We start from the raw sequence: 17826 nt of genomic DNA on the forward strand, positions 1-17826 counted from the left end.
AAATAATATGTGATTGACTTCAGAACCTGACTCCACACAACTCCTGCACGGACAGATTTTCAACCATTTCGCAAACTTGCAATTTAAGATTTTTTTGAAGAGCTACAGAAATTACTCCAAAATGGAATATAGGGGAGGAAAATAAGTCATTTTTTTAAAACGCAAGTTGGATATCTTAACTACTTCTCAATCTTAGTCACTAATAACTCCATCACTTCAATCCAAAATATCCAATTTCCCTGGATGATAGTCTCAAAGACTGATACAGAAAAAATTCCAGCAGGGGAATTGGTGTATCTGTGCCCACGTGATCAATGATAATTTATCCGGCCAAACATGTACAGTTTCCTTCCTTCACCCTGCTTGAGCCATCCAGCATCTCCTGTGTTTTGAACTGAAATTTCAAATTCACCTGAATGCTCTTTTCTACTGTGAAATTGTCTACTTCAGTTAGAATTAGAGCCTACTTGGAAACTTACAAAGACTACCTTACTATTCAAAATAATCTGAGTTGATGTGTTGCTAATGGATTTTGGGCAGGCAGGTTTGGGCAGACTGATAGATCTTACAGAATGTTACATGGTCATTTTCAGACTTCCCTGACCTATGTATGAAGACATTTACATTGCGATAATACTGACATGTGTCTGCAAAGTACTTTTCACTTCTCAGCAATGCAAAGGTGACAATGTAGAAAAGAGAAGAACTTGCATTTATATAGCATCTTTCACAGGCAATCTGGTAAACCACTGGGCTGAATTTTTCTCTCATCAGGTGGGTACGCTCCTGACCCGAACGAGTGTAAAATAGTGCACGAGAGGCAACAGTGCGCCCGCTGACAATTAAGCAGCCTATTAATCAATCAATCAATTAATTGCCTCAAACTTTTCATTGCCCTTCCAACCGTTGGGTTGGCGGGCAAGCGAATAGGCCAAGCGGCCTTTGCATTTTTGGCGAAACCTCATCCACGGGCAGGATGAGGATTCGACCATTGATTTTTTAAAAATTAAAAACTTTTAACACTCATATTGAACATGTCCCTGCTCATGTGACAGAGCCACATGAGGGACATGTTTTCATTATTTTTAATATCTTTATTTTTATTGTTAAAAATCATCAGCTCCCTGAGGCAGCTCTGTGCCTCATGGAGCTTTTACTGCACCCACCCCCCACCCCACGCATGCGCACACTTTAGCACTTAGAATCACACAGTGCAGAAGAGGCCCTTCGGCCCATCGAGTCTGCACCAACACATGAGAAACACCTGACCTACCTACCTAATCCCATTTACCAGCACTTGGCCCATAGCCTTGAATGTTATGACGTGCCAAGTGCTCATCCAGACACTTTTTAAAGGATGTGAGGCAACCCGCCTCCACCACCCTCCCAGGCAGTGCATTCCAAACCGTCACCACTCTCTGGGTAAAAAGGTTTTTCCTCACATCCCCCCTAAACCTCCTGCCCCTCACCTTGAACTTGTGTCCCCTCGTGACTGACCCTTCAACTAAGGGGAACAGCTGCTCCCTATCCACCCTGTCCATGCTCCTCATAATCTTGTACACCTCGATCAGGTCGCCCCTCAGTCTTCTCTGCTCCAATGAAAACAACCCAAGTCTATCCAATCTCTCTTCATAACTTAAATGTTTCATCCCAGGCCACATCCTGGTGAATCTCCTCTGCACCCCCTCCAGTGCAATCACATCCTTCCTATAATGTGGCGACCAGAACTGCGCACAGTACTCCAGCTGTGGCCTCACCAAGGTTCTATATAACTCCAACATGACCTCCCCACTTTTGTAATCTATGCCTCGATTGATAAAGGCAAGTGTCCCATATGTTTTTTTCACCACCCCACTAACATGTCCCTCTGCCTTCAGAGATCTATGGACACACACGCCAAGGTCCCTTTGTTCCTCAGAACTTCCTAGCGTCATGCCATTCATTGAACACTTCCTTGTCAAATGACTCCTTCCAAAGTGTATCACCTCACACTTTTCAGGGTTAAATTCCACCTACCACTTATCTGCCCATTTGACCATCCCATCTATATCTTCCTGTAGCCCAAGACACCCAACCTCACTGTTAACCACCCGGCCAATCTTTGTGTCATCCGCAAACTTACTGATCCTACTCCACACATAGTCATCTATGTCGTTTATATAAATGACGAATAATAGGGGACCCAGTACAGATCCCTGTGGTACGCCACTGGACACTGGCTTCCAGCCACTAAAGCATCCTTCTGGCATCACCCTCTGCCTCCTACAACTAAGCCAATTTTGAATCCACCTTATCAAATTACCCTGTATCCCATGTGCATTTGCCTTCTTTATAAGTCTCCCATGTGGGACTTTGTCAAAGGCTTTGTTGAAATCCATATAAACTACATCAACTGCACTACCCTCATTTACACACCTGGTCACCTCCTCAAAAAATTCAATCAAATTTGTTAGGCATGACCTCCCTCTGACAAAGCCATGCTGACTAACCCTGATCAAACCTTGCCTCTCCAAGTGGAGATAGATACTCTCCTTCAGAACTTTCTCCAATAGTTTCCCTACCACTGATCATCCTCCTCCGGGCCCCAACCTGGCAGCGCTGAGCGCGGCAGCGCACGTTTGACGAGTGGCAGTTAATTGGCCAGCCGGCGTGAAATCGATGTCCAGGCCCGAACGTGGGCGGCGGCAGCAGCTTCGCAACCACTCCCGGGCCCGTCCACCGCGCCCGCCCAACAAGGGCAAAATTTTTCCCATTGAGTTCTCAACAAGTGCTGACTGAGCCAGTGATGCCTCCATCCCACGAACAAATTTTAAAAAATGAATTGTAATGTAGGAAGTGCAGCAGGCAATTTATCCCACAAACAAAAATGTGATAATAACCTCATAATCTGTCTTTGTGGTGCTGTTGGTTGAGGGCTAAATATTGGCCAGAGCCCCAGGGGGAACTCCCCTGCTCTCCTTCAAAATAGTAACATGGCGTCTGCTAGGTCCACCTGAGAGGGCCAGTGAGGCCTTGGTTTAATATCTCATCTGAGAGACAGCACCTCCAACAGTGCAGTGCCACGTTAAATCCAGTGCTCGAGGCTCTGGAGGGGGGCTTGAACCCTCAGTCTTCATGACTCGGAGGCAAAAGTGCTGACATTGAGCCACAACTCGCCTGATGGGCAGAGACGCCTTGGCTGTGTTGACACTGTCACGTGTCCTCTTAAACCACTACAATTTACTGCTTGGGATTGGACTCCATGACTGGACGCGGGCACGGAACTCCCTCCTGGTCCCAAGAGTTTGAATAACATCTTGGAATATAAATCAGATATTGCCAGATACTGGAATCTATTCTGTAGTTACCATTCTCAGAATGTCTCAAACTGGTAGATACAGGATTAATAGAGCCTTAAATCATAACAAAGAAATCCTGTTTTTTTTTTAAATATTATTGATGGATCATAAAAGCATTTCATTTCTCTTCTTTTGGATTTAAGAAATATTGTTCAATCATAGAAAACACATTTTGGTACATCCACTGAACAATATAGACATGGGTAAGAGACAGCTGACTGTCCCATTAAAGCCTATCCCTCTGTGACACTAACTCTCTCAGTTTAGCATCAAATTGCACTTGGCTTGTCCCTAATTGTTTCGTCCCAGCAGATTGATTACATCCAACATTTATCATCCTTTGAATGAAGACGCTCTTCCTGATATCTATTTTAAATCTACTTAACGCCTATATAAATTCATGTCCTCTCCACAGTAGCCTGACTGAGCTAGAAATAATATTTTGCAGCAACAACATATCCGTGCAGTTTAAAAATTCATATCTCTGAATGAGGTCTCACAGGACCTTTCCCACATTAGAAGCCAAAGCACTAGGCATTCCAAATGCCACTGGATGCTAAATGGGGAATGGGCAATAAAACCAGCCATTTGTTCATCAAGCGTGTGCCAGTGATTTTTCTCCACAATCACTTTTAATTTCATCCATTCTCCAGCTTGCGTTCCGAACCCTTTAACATTTCACGTTTTCAAAGCATAATCCAATTCCCCACTACCGCCCCCCCGCCTCCCCACAACCCCCACCCCACCCCCACCCCACAAGGGCCATCTGTTGCTTGTTCATGTTGTTCTTTCCAGAGTTCTTACCCTTGTTCTGCTATTATCACATTCTGCTTTCTTACCTTTACCTGCTATCAGCACCTTTTTTTAGCCCTTACCAGTACCATTAACACTCCCTTTGTCCTTTAGTTCATGACATCTTTTGTCAATCTCTCCTTCGCCCCCACCTCTCGCTGGCCTTCTATCCTGCTTCACCTGTCCCACCCCCCCTTAAACAGTATAAATGTCATCTTTTTTCTACTTCTTTGTAGCTCTGAAGAAGAGTCATACAGACTGGAAACGTTAACTCTGTCTTTCTCTCCACAGAGGCTGTTAGACCTGCTGAGTTTTTCCAGCATTTTCTGTTTTCGTTTCCGATTTCCAGCATCCGCAGCATTTTGCTTTAATTTCCCCTTTTAAAACAATTCCGCTTCAGCAACAGTTTGTGGCACAATGCCATATCGTATTGATGTTTGTGTAAAGGTATTTTGTTCTAGCCTATACAAATGATCTATAACAAATCTCTAAACCTTATATAATTAAGGAGTAGGGTTGTGATGTTTTGACAGGGCCAAAACCAGAGATTAGGTGGGAAAATGATGTGGTTGTGAGACAGGATCATGGTTTGAGTTATGATGCTCCCTTTGCCAGTCTGAAAATTCATTAAAAATCTTGTAAAGAAAGAAAGACTGACATTTATAAAGCACTTCTCATGATCACTTGGCATCTCAATGCACTTTACAGCCAATGAAGTACTTTTTGAAGTTAAGTCACTGCTGTCATATGGGAAACACAGCAGCCAATTTGTGCACAGCACGCTCCCGCAGACTGTTTTTGTGATGTTGACTGAGGGCTAAATATTGACCAGGACACCAGGGATAACCTCCCCTGCTCTTCTTCAAAATAGTGCCATGAGAACTTTCATATCTCCAAGAGCAGGCCGCTGGGATCTCATTCGAAAGACGGAGCACCTCTGGCAGTGCTGCACTCCCTCAGTACTGCACTGGAGCCTCAGTCTTGATTTCCGTGCTCTGGTCCTGGAGTGAACCCAGAATCTTGTGATTCAGAGATAAGCGTGCTACCAACTGAACCATAGCTGACGTAAAGCTACACCCCACCCAAACAGAAGAGGCTGCACCGTACCTGGAGGCATTGCAGGTCAATGCTTGGGGTGGACATAGCAAGCCACACCTCCTTGTTCCAAAAATCAATTTAATATTGGGTCCCCAGATAGGGTACGTATCAGATGTTAAACTGATAAGAACAGACACTGTAGTTGATTTTAGCCAAAGGGCCCAGAAGCAAGTGAGATAGAAATTGGTTACCTCCTATTTTCAGGCACATCATCTACATGCACGCATGATGGGAGGCCCAAGGCTGGCCCGAAATTAAGCTTCGAACCTCACTCTGTGAGCAGGTGCTTGCAGCTCACCCCCTGCGACAGGAGGGGATGTGGCGGATGGCGATTGCTCTGGGACACTCCTGCTCCTCCTGGCTCCCCAGCCATGTAGCTGTTTAAATACACGTAGCGTTTCGCGGAGGATGCTGTTTAGGCCACAGCAACTGCTGAAGAATCCCCAGAGCTGTAAGCCCGAAGGCTGCTCTGCTCACCAGAACCCAACTGAACAGACGGGGGGGGCCTAAAACAGGGCCAATCGTTTACATATGTGAAAGGCCTGAGGCCCGTTTTGAGGTTGCAGGCAGTCTGAAAGGCAGCACCACCCACTGATACCTTTCAGGAGTCCTTGGGGACAGGCTGGTCCCCAAAGTTGTAAAACAGAGGTAACAGTGGTCAATTCCTAATCCGATGGCTCCACATTAGAAGGGAAATGGATTTTTATTACAAGAAAAAGACTGTTGGTTTCCATCTTACATTTCAGAAATTTCTGGACAACCAGGAGTGGTGTTAAGGCAATGTACACACGTGATATTTGGAGGTCAAAGATGTAAAAAGCACAGAGAATTCTTTTAACTTGTGTCTGACACAGCTCAGAGACTGAACTTTACAGTGACTGTGCTCGCCGTTGGTATTGGCTTAGATTTTGCTGCAACTGGTCTTCTGACAGAATCTGTCGCTAGTTATACATGTCCCTACACACCTAGGTTTGAACATCTTCTCACATAGCAAGATGCTGAAAGAGCGGGCAGATAAACTGGGCGTCTGGGACCTGAGTGAACAGGACAAACAACAGTATACCTCCCAAACCAAACAGACTGAAGGACTGTGAAACTGACAGCACAAGGACAAAGAAGGTACTGTCGTGTATATTAATGCGGCTGAACTTAATGTCAAATCAGATACGGAAAGAGAAATGGAGATGAAAGTAAAGATCGGATCAGGAGAGGGAAAGGCACAGGAGAAGCAAGGAAATGTGATAAAGTTTTAATTTAAAATTTGGCATTTTTGAAATTTCTTAGCACCATTGAAACCTGAAGCAATGAGACTTCACATTTTTAATAGTTAATTTTCAGTAGCTAAAAGGACTGGAATGGATAAACACTAACTTTCTGGGGTGGGGGGGGGGAGGGGGGTTATAATTTGTATTTACTGTACAAATAGACCAGTCTCACGTTACTCAATGTGTGTCAATGGCGAGGCAGGCAGAGAGATACTGTGTTTGCAGAGCTAACAGCAGAACTGCTCGACTCAGACAAAAACGTTTGGATTTGTGTGTTTAACTGCACATCTGTCCCTCGCCTGATGTTGGCTGTACCTTTTGTACATCAGTAACAATGAATACCATTGGCCTCCCCGTTATTTGGACATGAAAACCTGGGCCATTAGTTTTTATACTTCAAAGTAAAGGGATCCAGGGCAACAGAATCGTGCAAAAGCAGCAACACGTCATAAAGGTTAATGTCATTCGAAATGAAAAAAAAGGGGTGGGGAGTAACCTTAAGATATTAAACAAAAAAGAAATTAAATATTGCTCAATGACCTTTACAAAGTAATTTACTAAGCTCAACATTTATCAATTACTGTATGAGTTTCATGCAGTTTAATCTAACCTTATCTCTGCTTATGGTATTACACAAGAGATATTTAAATACCAATAAACTTCATGTCTGCTAAAATTGTCTCCTCATCACTGAACATACCTTACTGCTCCCAAGCAATCCATTTGCATGTCCTGCTACCTATCAGCAAGCTAAAAATAAGCCCTGTGGGTGGTATAATCTCTAAAATTCTTGCTCATTGTGCTCGCACTTAAGAGACAAGAGCTCGAATTTGAGTTTTGATTGACATTTGCACCCATTCTTCTTCCATGGGGGTCAACTTCCCAGTTTCCAGGTACATCATCTGAAGACAGAGCGGCTACTGGGAAAAGGAGTGGTGACCTCTCCTCATCTTTGCCCTGGCAGGTCAGCAAAGAGCCTCCCATTTGGTTGATTGGGAGGATGTTCCAGGCTGGTACGATCCCAAACAATCAGGAGGAATGCGGCGGGGGGGGGGTGAAAATCTGGGTAATGACCATTGAAGAATAAGAACGATTCATTAAAAAAAACACTTGGAAGAACCAAGTCCTTCTCCATTCATCAAACAGTGGGACCGTGAACTTATTACTGATCACATGACACGGTGATACTTCAAAGAACAGCAGGGGAGTGCCCCCCGCCCAGCGTCCTGGACAATGTTTATTCGTCAACCGACATCACTAATGAGTGTTGTCTGCTCCTCATCACGTTACTGTTTGCGGGAGCTCGGGTGTAAATTGGCAGTCACGTTTCCTACTTTACAACAGTGACCACAGGTGGAATTTTACAGCCCTGGAGGGGCCAGTGCCGTAAAACGCGACGCGCCGTTTAAAAGTCCAGTGACTTTGGCGGGGCCGGAGAATCCCGCCGGCGGGAGGGGCCATAAAATTCCGGCCCAAATCTCAAAAAGTACTTCACTGGCCGTAAGGCGCACTGGGTCATCCTGAGACCATGAAACATGCTACAGAAACGAGAGGTTTTTTTTCCCTTTTCATATTTGGCAATTATCATTCGCTTAAGGCTTTAAAAATTTGGTGTACCATTCCAGCAGTGAAGCAAAGATAGATGATGACTTGCGTTCCTATTCAACCTTATCACAATTCCCAAAAAAAATCCACAAAGCGCTTCATTTCAATTGGGCTATTTTGAAATGGAGTCCTGTGGCTGTGGAGACAAACACGACTGTCATTTTGCACACAGCAAAGTCCCAACAGTGGAAATGAGTGATAAATGAATCTGGTTTTTCCAATCATGCTGGTCAAAGGCAGAATGTTGTTCCGGACACTGAAGAGTAAGATTTCTGCTGTAAGATTAACTCAATGGTTAGAGGAACGTCAGCAAGAAAATAAAATGTATGAAAAAAATGGAAAGTACAGATCATGTGAAAATGCAAGTGGATAGTAATTTGAGATATCTAAAGAAATACTTGCATTGATATAGCACCTTTCTCAACCTCATCAGAACCCAAACTAAAACAGAGAGTGTTGCAAAAACTCAGCAGGTCTGACAGTATCTCCAGGGAGGGAAACAGAGTTAACTCTAAGTTCCAAAGAAGAGTCATATTGGACTTGAAGCATTAACTGTTTCTCTCGCCACAGATGCTGTCAGACCTGCTGAGTTTTTCCAGCATTTTTTGTTTTCGTTTCAGATTTCCAGCATCGGCAGTATTTTGCTTTTATCTCATCAGAACCCAAAACGCTTGCTTTATCACCCGGTGAAGTATTTTTGAAGTGTAGTCACTGTTGTAATGTGGGAAACATGGTATGGGTGAAGTCTCCTTCTGTAACAATTGTATTGTATTTGTATAAGTGTATTGTGATATTGTAGCATTAATTAAGAGAAGAAAAGTCTATGGAAACTTCTCCAGCAAAATTACACTCAATGTGGTGGCACCACAGCATGGGGAGGCTATTACTGAGGATGCATCAGATGAGGAAAAGAGGAGGTGATCCACTGAAGTGTTACATTATGCGTCAGAGACATGGACAATGTACAACAGACACCTTAAATTGCTGGAGAAATATCACCAGCGATCCCTCCGCAAAATCCTGTAAATTCGATGGCAGGATAGGTGCTCCAATATCAGTGTCCCCTCTCCGACCAACATCTCCAGTATCGGGGCACTGGTTATGGCTAAACAGCTAAAATCAGGCAGGCCACATCGTCCGCATGCCTGACACAAGACTCCCAGAACAAGCTCTCTTCTCCGAGCTTTGTCACAGCAAGCGGTTACCAGGGGGGAGAGGGGAGAGGGGGGCAGAGAAAATGTTTCAGGGACATCCTTAAAGCCTCCCTGAAAAAAAAAATGCAACATCCCCAATGATTTGTGAGAATCTCTCGCTCGAAATCAGCCAAAGTGGAGAAGAAGCATCCGAGAAGGGGCGAGCATCTCCGAAGAGCCTGGGGGGGAGGGGAGGGGGTGGGAACCAGGCACAAAGAGCATAACAGAATCCACCCATCCTACCCACCCGCCCCATCAAACATTACCTGCCCCACCTGTGGCAGAGTGTGTGGGTCCAGCATTGGACTCCTTCGTCACCTCAGGCCCCACAATCCCAGAGTGGGAGAAAGTCACTCTGGGTCCTGAGGGACTATATAACACAACAATGTTTTATTCTGAACATTTCTTAAATGGATCAAGATGCAAATAAATTAACGATTACTGCTGCACAATCGGCCTTCCTTTCAAGGGAAGAATCGATGAATAGGGAAAAAAAAAATTAGCATTTAAATAGCACCTTTCATGATCTTAGGATCCCAAAGTGATTTACAGCCAATGAAGTACTTTTGCACTGTTGTGATGTCAGAAAGGTGGCAGTGAAATAAGCGCACAGCAAGATCCCACAAGCTGCAATGACTGAATGGCCAGACTGTTGGATTTATCTTATGTCAGGACAAATGACACAAATCGATCTTTACAACTCCCTCAACAAAGGTAGCCAAAGGAATCTGGAAGGCTTCACAGAGTTGTCACAGTGCAGGAGGAGGCCATTTGGCCCATCGTGTCTGCACCGGCTCTCCCAACGAGCAACTCACTTCGTGCTATCCACCCACCTCCTCCCCCGTAACCCTCCCATTCTCCCTGCCCAGCTAACAGTCCCTCTTGAACGCTTCAGTTGAACCTGTCATGATGAACTTCAATCACACCCGTTCGGATTGTTTAGTTCACCGTTGGCTCAGGGAGGTGATGTGGGAGCTCATCTCTCTGCTTTCCTGGAAGACCTTTGCACATTTATTAAAAGCCTTGGCTTTAACAGCTCGGATCACGAAACGTCTCCCCATGCATTCCCCGATTATAACAGTTGATTCCTGCAAGCTAACTAGGTCTAACGTTGCCCCCGAGTCCTCGGGCACCCCTGGTTCAACGTGTAGCCCATCCTCGTTCCTGGCGTCTGCTGCAGACAAGGCTGATCAAAGCTGTTGAGTACGTGCCCCATGCTTTTGCAAAGCGCCCACTTTGCGCTGTTCAACGCTGGGGCCAAATTACAAGGCACATCAACATAGCAGCGCCTCTTGGCAATGCTGATACTCCGAGCTTGCTGAACGGAGGCTATGGGTTGGAAGCACCTGCCTGCTGGAATGCCACCTTCTCCTCCAATGACTTGTTTTGCGTTTGGCTTTTCTTGATGATGGTTGAGTCTAGATTGAGGGGGGAATAGCTAAATCTTGGGCATGGCTCTCGCCAAGCGAAGCTAAGCCATTGAGAGGGGCTCCTCTCACTCGCCAATTTTGATTGAGGCATGCCATTTGACTAGGTAAAGGTGGGTTTACTGGATCAGCGAGAGGAGTGTGGAGAATGCTAATAGCAAATTGCACTGCGAAGCAGCGACAACAGCTCACCCTGCAAGTCCGGCTCAGGGAGATGCGGGAGGTTTATACTGTGCATTAAACAAGAAACAAGCGCTGGAGGAGAGAAACGATACCTTGTACCTGACAGCCACCAACACGCCTCTGCTACAACATTGAGAAACCAAACTTCTGTGCAGGAGGGGGGAGACAAACTCAAATCCGAGACGAAAGTTAAAACAGAGAAGAGACATTTCAAAGAAAAGCAGACTGGCAAGTACATCTTCCACCAACACCGGGACAAATCCTTTCCATTTATATTACATTTTTGTATTGGCAATATTCATTAGCTCTTTCCAGCTGCGCTGATTTGTTTTAAAACGGGTTTGGTCTTTATAATATTCACTTTGCTAGCCAATTGTCTTCATGCCTCATTTCGTTTTCATTCCCCTTCTTGTAACTTTAATTACTCGCTGCACCTTGCGGCTGTCTGGAGATCGCCACGTGTTAAGTTGGAGATTTACTTTAGTATCAGTTTTGCCTATTTGAAGCAGTTTCATTTTGTGAAGAATGTATCTTGTTTTAACAGCGCTCCCGCTGTGTTACATTCAGGGATTTCTAGGGTGGTTTAATAACTTGGCACCTGTCAAAAGTCACATTTTAGTGAAATTAGCTCCACCAGCTTTTTCATGTTTTTTTATTTACTGAAATCAGGTACCACTATTTTCCAGGAGCTGTATTTAACAAGGTTACCAGGGACCTGTTAAAGTGTCCAAAAGGGTCACGGTCTTAAAGCACATGTCGATCTATCAGAATAAAGGAAAAACCCGAAGAATCCAATCATTTTTTTTTTGTCATTTATTCACCAATTGGATGCTTCGCCAGCAATGAGCCTCGTTGTTAGTCCGCCACCTCCCGACCACTCGGGGATTTGTTTCTCTGCACTGCACAGAGAGAGCCTGCGAATGGTGTGTTTCCCCCTTTGGGACGGTCTCGCTGTGTCAATGTTTAATTATTCTGAATTACTTTTCCCCGTTTTCACTCTCAGGCCCCTCCCTGTCAGGCCAACATTTCAGCTGTGGAGACCCAGATTTTTATTCCCAATCACTTTGAACTAGTTTTTTTTTGTTTAAGAAAAAGTATGCTTTTTTTTAAAATTAATTCTTGGGATGTGGGCATCACTGGCAAGGGAAACATCTTACAGCCCATCCCTGGTTTCTCCCAGTCACTGCTTAAAATGCAACTGATTGGCTTGTTGGGCTGCTTCAGTTAAGAGTCAACCGGATTGAAACAGGCAGGAGTCGCCCCTGATATAAACCAGACTGGCTAATGGATGGCAGATTTCCCTCCCTAAAGGACATTAGTGAATCGATCACTTCGTTTTCACGACAACCCTCCAGTTTCCCGGTCACTTTTACAGACACCGTTTACTTTATTTCCAAAGTTTTTTTTTTGCAGCTGAATCCCAAAATCTCAAACTGCCAAGGTGGGATGTTACTGGCCCTCTCTGTCTATTATTACACAGGGCCCCTGGATGTATTTATCCAGTATTGTGGAGCTTTATAGCCTCTGACTGTATAATCCTTTGTTAATAGGGGAACTGGAACATTCTTGCTAATGTGTGGTGTCTTTTGGTTATCACAGTTTGGAGATGCACACATACTGTATAAGATTGTCAGTGATAACTGGATTACCAAATCCCTCCCTAATTTCTGATACTCCCAGGTTTACATTAACCTATTGAGGGCTACAGCAGCTAATTTGGTTTCTCACTTAAGGGATAATGCAGGTTTGGGGACGAGGCTTTATTCAAGGTGAACGTGCATCATTTTCCACTTCTGCTTCCTCATGCTGCATGATATCCTGCATTTTGCTTTTCCAGGGGGTGAGGATAGGATGGGAGCAGGGTGTCTTTAAAAGAATGCAGTTTGGATCATGACCGTTTCCCCTAAAAGCAACCCTGCAAAGCTGCTGTGCAGTGAGAAACACGGTGCGGTGCTCTTTATCCTCAGGATGTGTCTTTCCTCCCTGGAGAGGGTGAAAATTGCAGAGCTTTAGGGAAACAGCAGGACAGTGGGACCGAGTGGATAGCTCTTTCAAAGAGATAGCACAGGCACAATGGGCCAAATGGCCTCCTCCCACGCTCCGAGATTCTACGACCTGCTGGTGTTTAGAAAATGCTGCTCCTTGTTTTGTCGCCCAGATTTTGTGCTTTTTTTAAAAAAAAACATGATCTCTGCACCAAGGGGAAAGAATTCAAATAACCAGCAGGATGCCCACAACAGATGAACATGACGCTCTTAGGCCCTTAAATAAAACGCACCATGGGAGAGGCAGCAGGGAACAGTCAGGAAAATTTTACCTCGGAATGAAACTAGTCAGCTGCACTTTCTCAGCCAGCCTTGGCTCCGTTGGTAACACTCACTCCTCTTGGTTATGGATTCAAGTCCCCACTCCAGAGAACTGAGTACAAAACACAGGCTGACACTCCGGTGCAGGACTGAGGGAATGTAGCGCTGCTTCAGCTTAGGCACTGAGCCAAGGTCCCAGTTCTCCCTGGTGTCTCTGCCCAGCACCTATCCCTCAAACAACATCACTTAATCAATTTCTCTGGTCATTATCTCTTTTTGAGAGCTTTCAATGCACAAACTGTCTGCCTTGTTTCCTACATTGTACTAGTGGCTACGCTTTTGGGGGAAATTGTGTCTGTAAAGCGCTTTGTGACATCCTCTACTTCTGAAAGGTTGTAGATAAATACAGGTTCTTTCCTTTTGATTATTAGTAATTCTCTTGCAATTTCTTTTTATTAAACATTGTAAATATCCCCAAATCATTTTATAATACAGGTCACTCCTTACTTTATTTAATACATTCCAGCCATTCAAATTGCATTTGACTTCATTACAGGTAATGCCAACTTGTAATAATACACACTGCTAAACTGAATTGTATGACATATGATCTCAGTCAGGAATGCTACTGCTTAGATACAGCAGGTTTATAACATTATAACATTTTTTTTCATGAAATAGGTATCAAATGTTGCATGTAAAGATGGATCAGCAGTGGATCTAAGTGGGAATCACAACAGTCATTCTTCAGTTTGTGCCAAGAATATGAGGTCAGTGCTGCTCGGACACTGGGCTGGAAACAAACAATGATCTTTACTTGGATCTGCACAACAGATCTCATTAACGATGGACCACGATAACTCTTCCACCCTTGTTTTTCTGCAAGGTATGATAACTAATTCCTCAGAAAATTCCACTGCGATGCTAATCACCTGGGATGAAAACAGTCAGATGGGACTGAGGATTTCACTGTCTGTCGTGCTGGGCATCATCACCTTGGCGACCATCCTTTCCAATTCATTTGTGTTCATCACCATTTGCCTCACCAGGAAGCTCCACACACCCGCCAACTATCTCATCGGGTCTCTGGCTGTCACAGACCTCCTGGTAGCTATTATGGTGATGCCCATCAGCATTGTCTATACTGTCATCAAGACCTGGACTTTGGGGCAGATCATGTGCGACATCTGGCTGTCCTCTGACATTACGTTTTGTACTGCATCCATCTTGCACTTGTGCGTAATTGCTCTGGACAGATACTGGGCCATCACTGATGCCTTGGAATACACAAAACGCCGCACACCTGGCAGAGCAGGCCTGATGATAGCTGTAGTGTGGGTCATCTCAATCTGCATCTCCATACCCCCGCTTTTCTGGAGGCAATCAAAAGCTCTTGATGAACTCAAGGAGTGCGTGGTCAACACTGACCAGATATTCTACACTATCTACTCCACGTTTGGAGCCTTTTACATCCCCAGTGTGCTGCTCATTATACTGTACGGCAGAATTTACGTGGCAGCTAGATCCAGGATTCAGAAACCACACTCAGCCTTTGGAAAGCGTTTCACTACTGTGCAATTAATTAGTGGGTCCACCGGATCTTCTCTGTGTTCCGTCGGCTTTAACAGCCAAGAGACCCTCCCTCATTCCGGCGAATCCCCAGTCTACATGAACCATATCAAAGTCAAAGTTTCAGACAGCGTCCTGGAGAGAAAGCGGATCTGTGCAGCCAGGGAGAGGAAGGCCACCAAAACCTTAGGGATCATCCTCGGTGCTTTCATTTTCTGCTGGCTCCCTTTTTTTGTAGTGGCCTTGGTAATGGGCATCTGCAAAGAGGCCTGCTGGTTTCATCCTGTCCTTTCTGACCTCTTCACATGGCTCGGCTATTTAAATTCACTCATCAATCCCGTCATATATACAGCTTTTAATGAGGACTTCAAACAGGCCTTCCAGAAACTCATGCGTTTCAAACGATGTTGACTGTAAGCCAATTGTATGGTAACTGTGCATTTTCCTGTCATTATCACACATGTGTGAGAGAGAGAGAGAGAGAGAGACCAGTCTACTGAATCTTGTTTTTAGGAACATTACTTTGTGTCTGCATTTATCTTGCACATTGTACGTTTTAGTACTTTGATTTTATTTTTCTCACACAATTCTGTACCAGGGGATCTTGCATTCGGAATACTTGATGCGTCTGTCAGTTAAACCTAAGTGATAAGGTTAAGTTAAGCATTTTTGCCTAAGTGTGAATAAGGCAACAAGTTAATTAGAATTGCGACAATGCTGACATTCTAAAATTGCACTACAGGAACCTTTAGAATTTTATTATATTTAAATACAAATTTTAACTTTATCGCTAGTCACTCAATTCAGATATTAAATATGCTGCCTCTTGAACAGTGCAATGCAAGGTATTTATAGCAAAATATCTTTACTAAGCTAAGTTATATAACAACATACTGGCATGAATACTTGTACTGAAAATGTGGAAGTACATGATATTGAAAGAGCACATAACAAATTACAAACTTATCGACAGAAATATAAAGATTTCACCTCCAAAGTTACGACAGGTATAGAATTATTCTGACCTTCATGTTGTCTCATGTCCTTATAATATTGGCTATATTTCTGTAATCACGGATGGCTAGGCAGTTTTCTGATGAGATGGTTAAGCTATGTCATTTCAGTTTGTAATAAGGTATTTTCAGAAACAGAAACCCAATTTGCTCAGTAGAAATTGGAGGTGGCAGAGATCACTTTCATTATTAATCCTTTATCTGCTTTCAAGGGTGGTTGTTTATTTATGTTAAATATAATCCACAACTACACCATCATCACTAGCTTAACAATATTTTTTTTTAATAAAGTCATCAAGGTTACAGTTATATGAAACTGCGGGACTGATAAAAGCCACTGTGAAGAGTGAAGTGCAGCCGGCAAGACTGTAATTATACTGTGGGCTACCCCTCAGTGCACATTGCCATCCAGGAGAGAGCTCAGCATACATGCGAGAGATTTTAACCCAATCCGTTCAGGAGAAACAGGACAGGCTGTTAAAATTGTCCGGGTGACCTACCCACTAGCAGAAATTTTAAGGTGTCAAGGACGCCTGTATTAGTTATACAGACTGAAGCCCGCTGACACGTTGGACTCCAGCCACAATTGTAACTGGAGACCTGAGTGGGGAGGTTGTTGCTGAAAACATGGATAAGTGGATCTGGGAATGGATGGGACTAGGAGCTGCAGGAGAGCTCCTCTTGGTGACATCAGGGAAACCTCTGCCTCCTCTTCCCTGGGTTCCCCCCCTCCCTCCTGCAAGACTCTCCTGCAAACTAGTGCCTCTGACCTATCTTGTCACCAACACTTTTGCTTTAGCACCAATAGGTCCGGTTAGTGACACCTCCCCTCCACCCTCCAAAATTTCACTTCTGCCCATTTACCAGCTGCCGCCACCTGGCAGCTTAACCAGCGGCGTGTGAATAAGGACTGGGAGCTAAATATTGCCCAGGCCATATGATGCACAGGTCGGGGGAATCCAGCACTCTCCTCCAATCCCTCCCTGTCTGTCTCGTGCACGCTCCTGGTTAAAATCAGGGCTTGTTTGTGAGTTAGCCTGCAGAGATGGGAGAAAATACTGAAACCATCAGTGGGTCAGGCAACCTCAGTGGACGCAGAAACAGAGTTAACGTTTCAGGTCAGTGACCTTTTTGTTTAACATCAGCGGAGAGCAGACAAGATTGTGCACTCTCTATTGACATTAAAAACCCTGAGTGCTAAATGTACTAGATGCTCAGGAGATTCAGCAAAGTCCATGCTCACTTCCTAAACCCAGCTTCACATCAGACTAGAGATGTACTCCATCATGCAGCAGAGAACTAGGAAGAAGGAATGGCTTTAGTGCATCAGGTGTCAGGTTGAGACCTGACTCCAGAACTTAGTTTTTTTTTAAAACCATTTGAATAGACTGGACGTATTTAAAGGGATAAAAGGGTCTGTGGATGGGATTAGAAGTAGTAGGGTGGGAGGAGGCTTTTGTGGAGCACAAGGAATAGCATGGACCAGGTGGGCCAAATGGCCTGTCTCCGCACTGTAAATTCCATGTATTTATGAGCCCATTTTCATCCCAGTTGCACACCTGAAATTGCTTCACGTTAACAGGATCCAGACAATATAGCTGCAGCTTTAGGTATGTAAAGAATGTCACTGTTTAATTTAAATGGCTATTTGTTAAGAAGGTTATCCCAGGTTGTCTGGAGTATTATACTGAACGACATATCCATTAGCTCTGATGTTGCTGCCCCATTTACATATATGCGTTCCCATTTTGACATTACCGTTCCACGCAAATTGAGCCAATAATCAGGATAAGTAAAAGAATAGCTCATGAGGTGAGATTCATTTGGACCAATTCCGCATGCAACTTTTTGAGCATTTGCTTTGCAAAATGCGCACCGCATTTTTTGTAAAAATTGTGATTGCCAAAGATGCTGAATTGAGGTTAGGGGAGTACCAAATCGAATAGAACTGAGAGGAGAGGCAAATTGAAGTTGCGTGTAGGTGTGTTACATGTCACAAATCCACTGTAACTAACATGTTTCATGGAAGGAATTACC

The 17826-nt window shown here is 44.2% G+C and overlaps 1 protein-coding gene and 1 pseudogene across 1 annotated transcript; one reads left to right on the top strand and one right to left on the bottom strand.

Annotated features, from left to right (window-relative positions):
* Positions 1 to 5221: 5221 nt before the first annotated feature.
* On the bottom strand, positions 5222 to 5400 carry LOC144696225 (U2 spliceosomal RNA; annotated as a pseudogene).
* An 8287-nt stretch (positions 5401 to 13687) lies between these two features.
* On the top strand, positions 13688 to 15785 carry LOC144695420 (5-hydroxytryptamine receptor 1D-like). Its single transcript, XM_078566312.1, has one exon. The coding sequence runs from the start codon at positions 14054 to 14056 to the stop codon at positions 15185 to 15187; it is 1134 nt and encodes a 377-aa protein (XP_078422438.1). The 5' UTR covers positions 13688 to 14053; the 3' UTR covers positions 15188 to 15785.
* Positions 15786 to 17826: the final 2041 nt, after the last annotated feature.

The sequence above is a fragment of the Cetorhinus maximus genome, chromosome 21, assembly GCF_964194155.1.
Source record: "Cetorhinus maximus chromosome 21, sCetMax3.hap1.1, whole genome shotgun sequence".
Classification (NCBI taxonomy): domain Eukaryota; kingdom Metazoa; phylum Chordata; class Chondrichthyes; order Lamniformes; family Cetorhinidae; genus Cetorhinus; species Cetorhinus maximus.

Excerpts from the sequence above, each read along its gene's own strand:
- LOC144695420 (XM_078566312.1), top strand. The coding sequence starts at position 14,054 with ATGGACCACGATAACTCTTCCACCCTTGTTTTTCTGCAAGGTATGATA.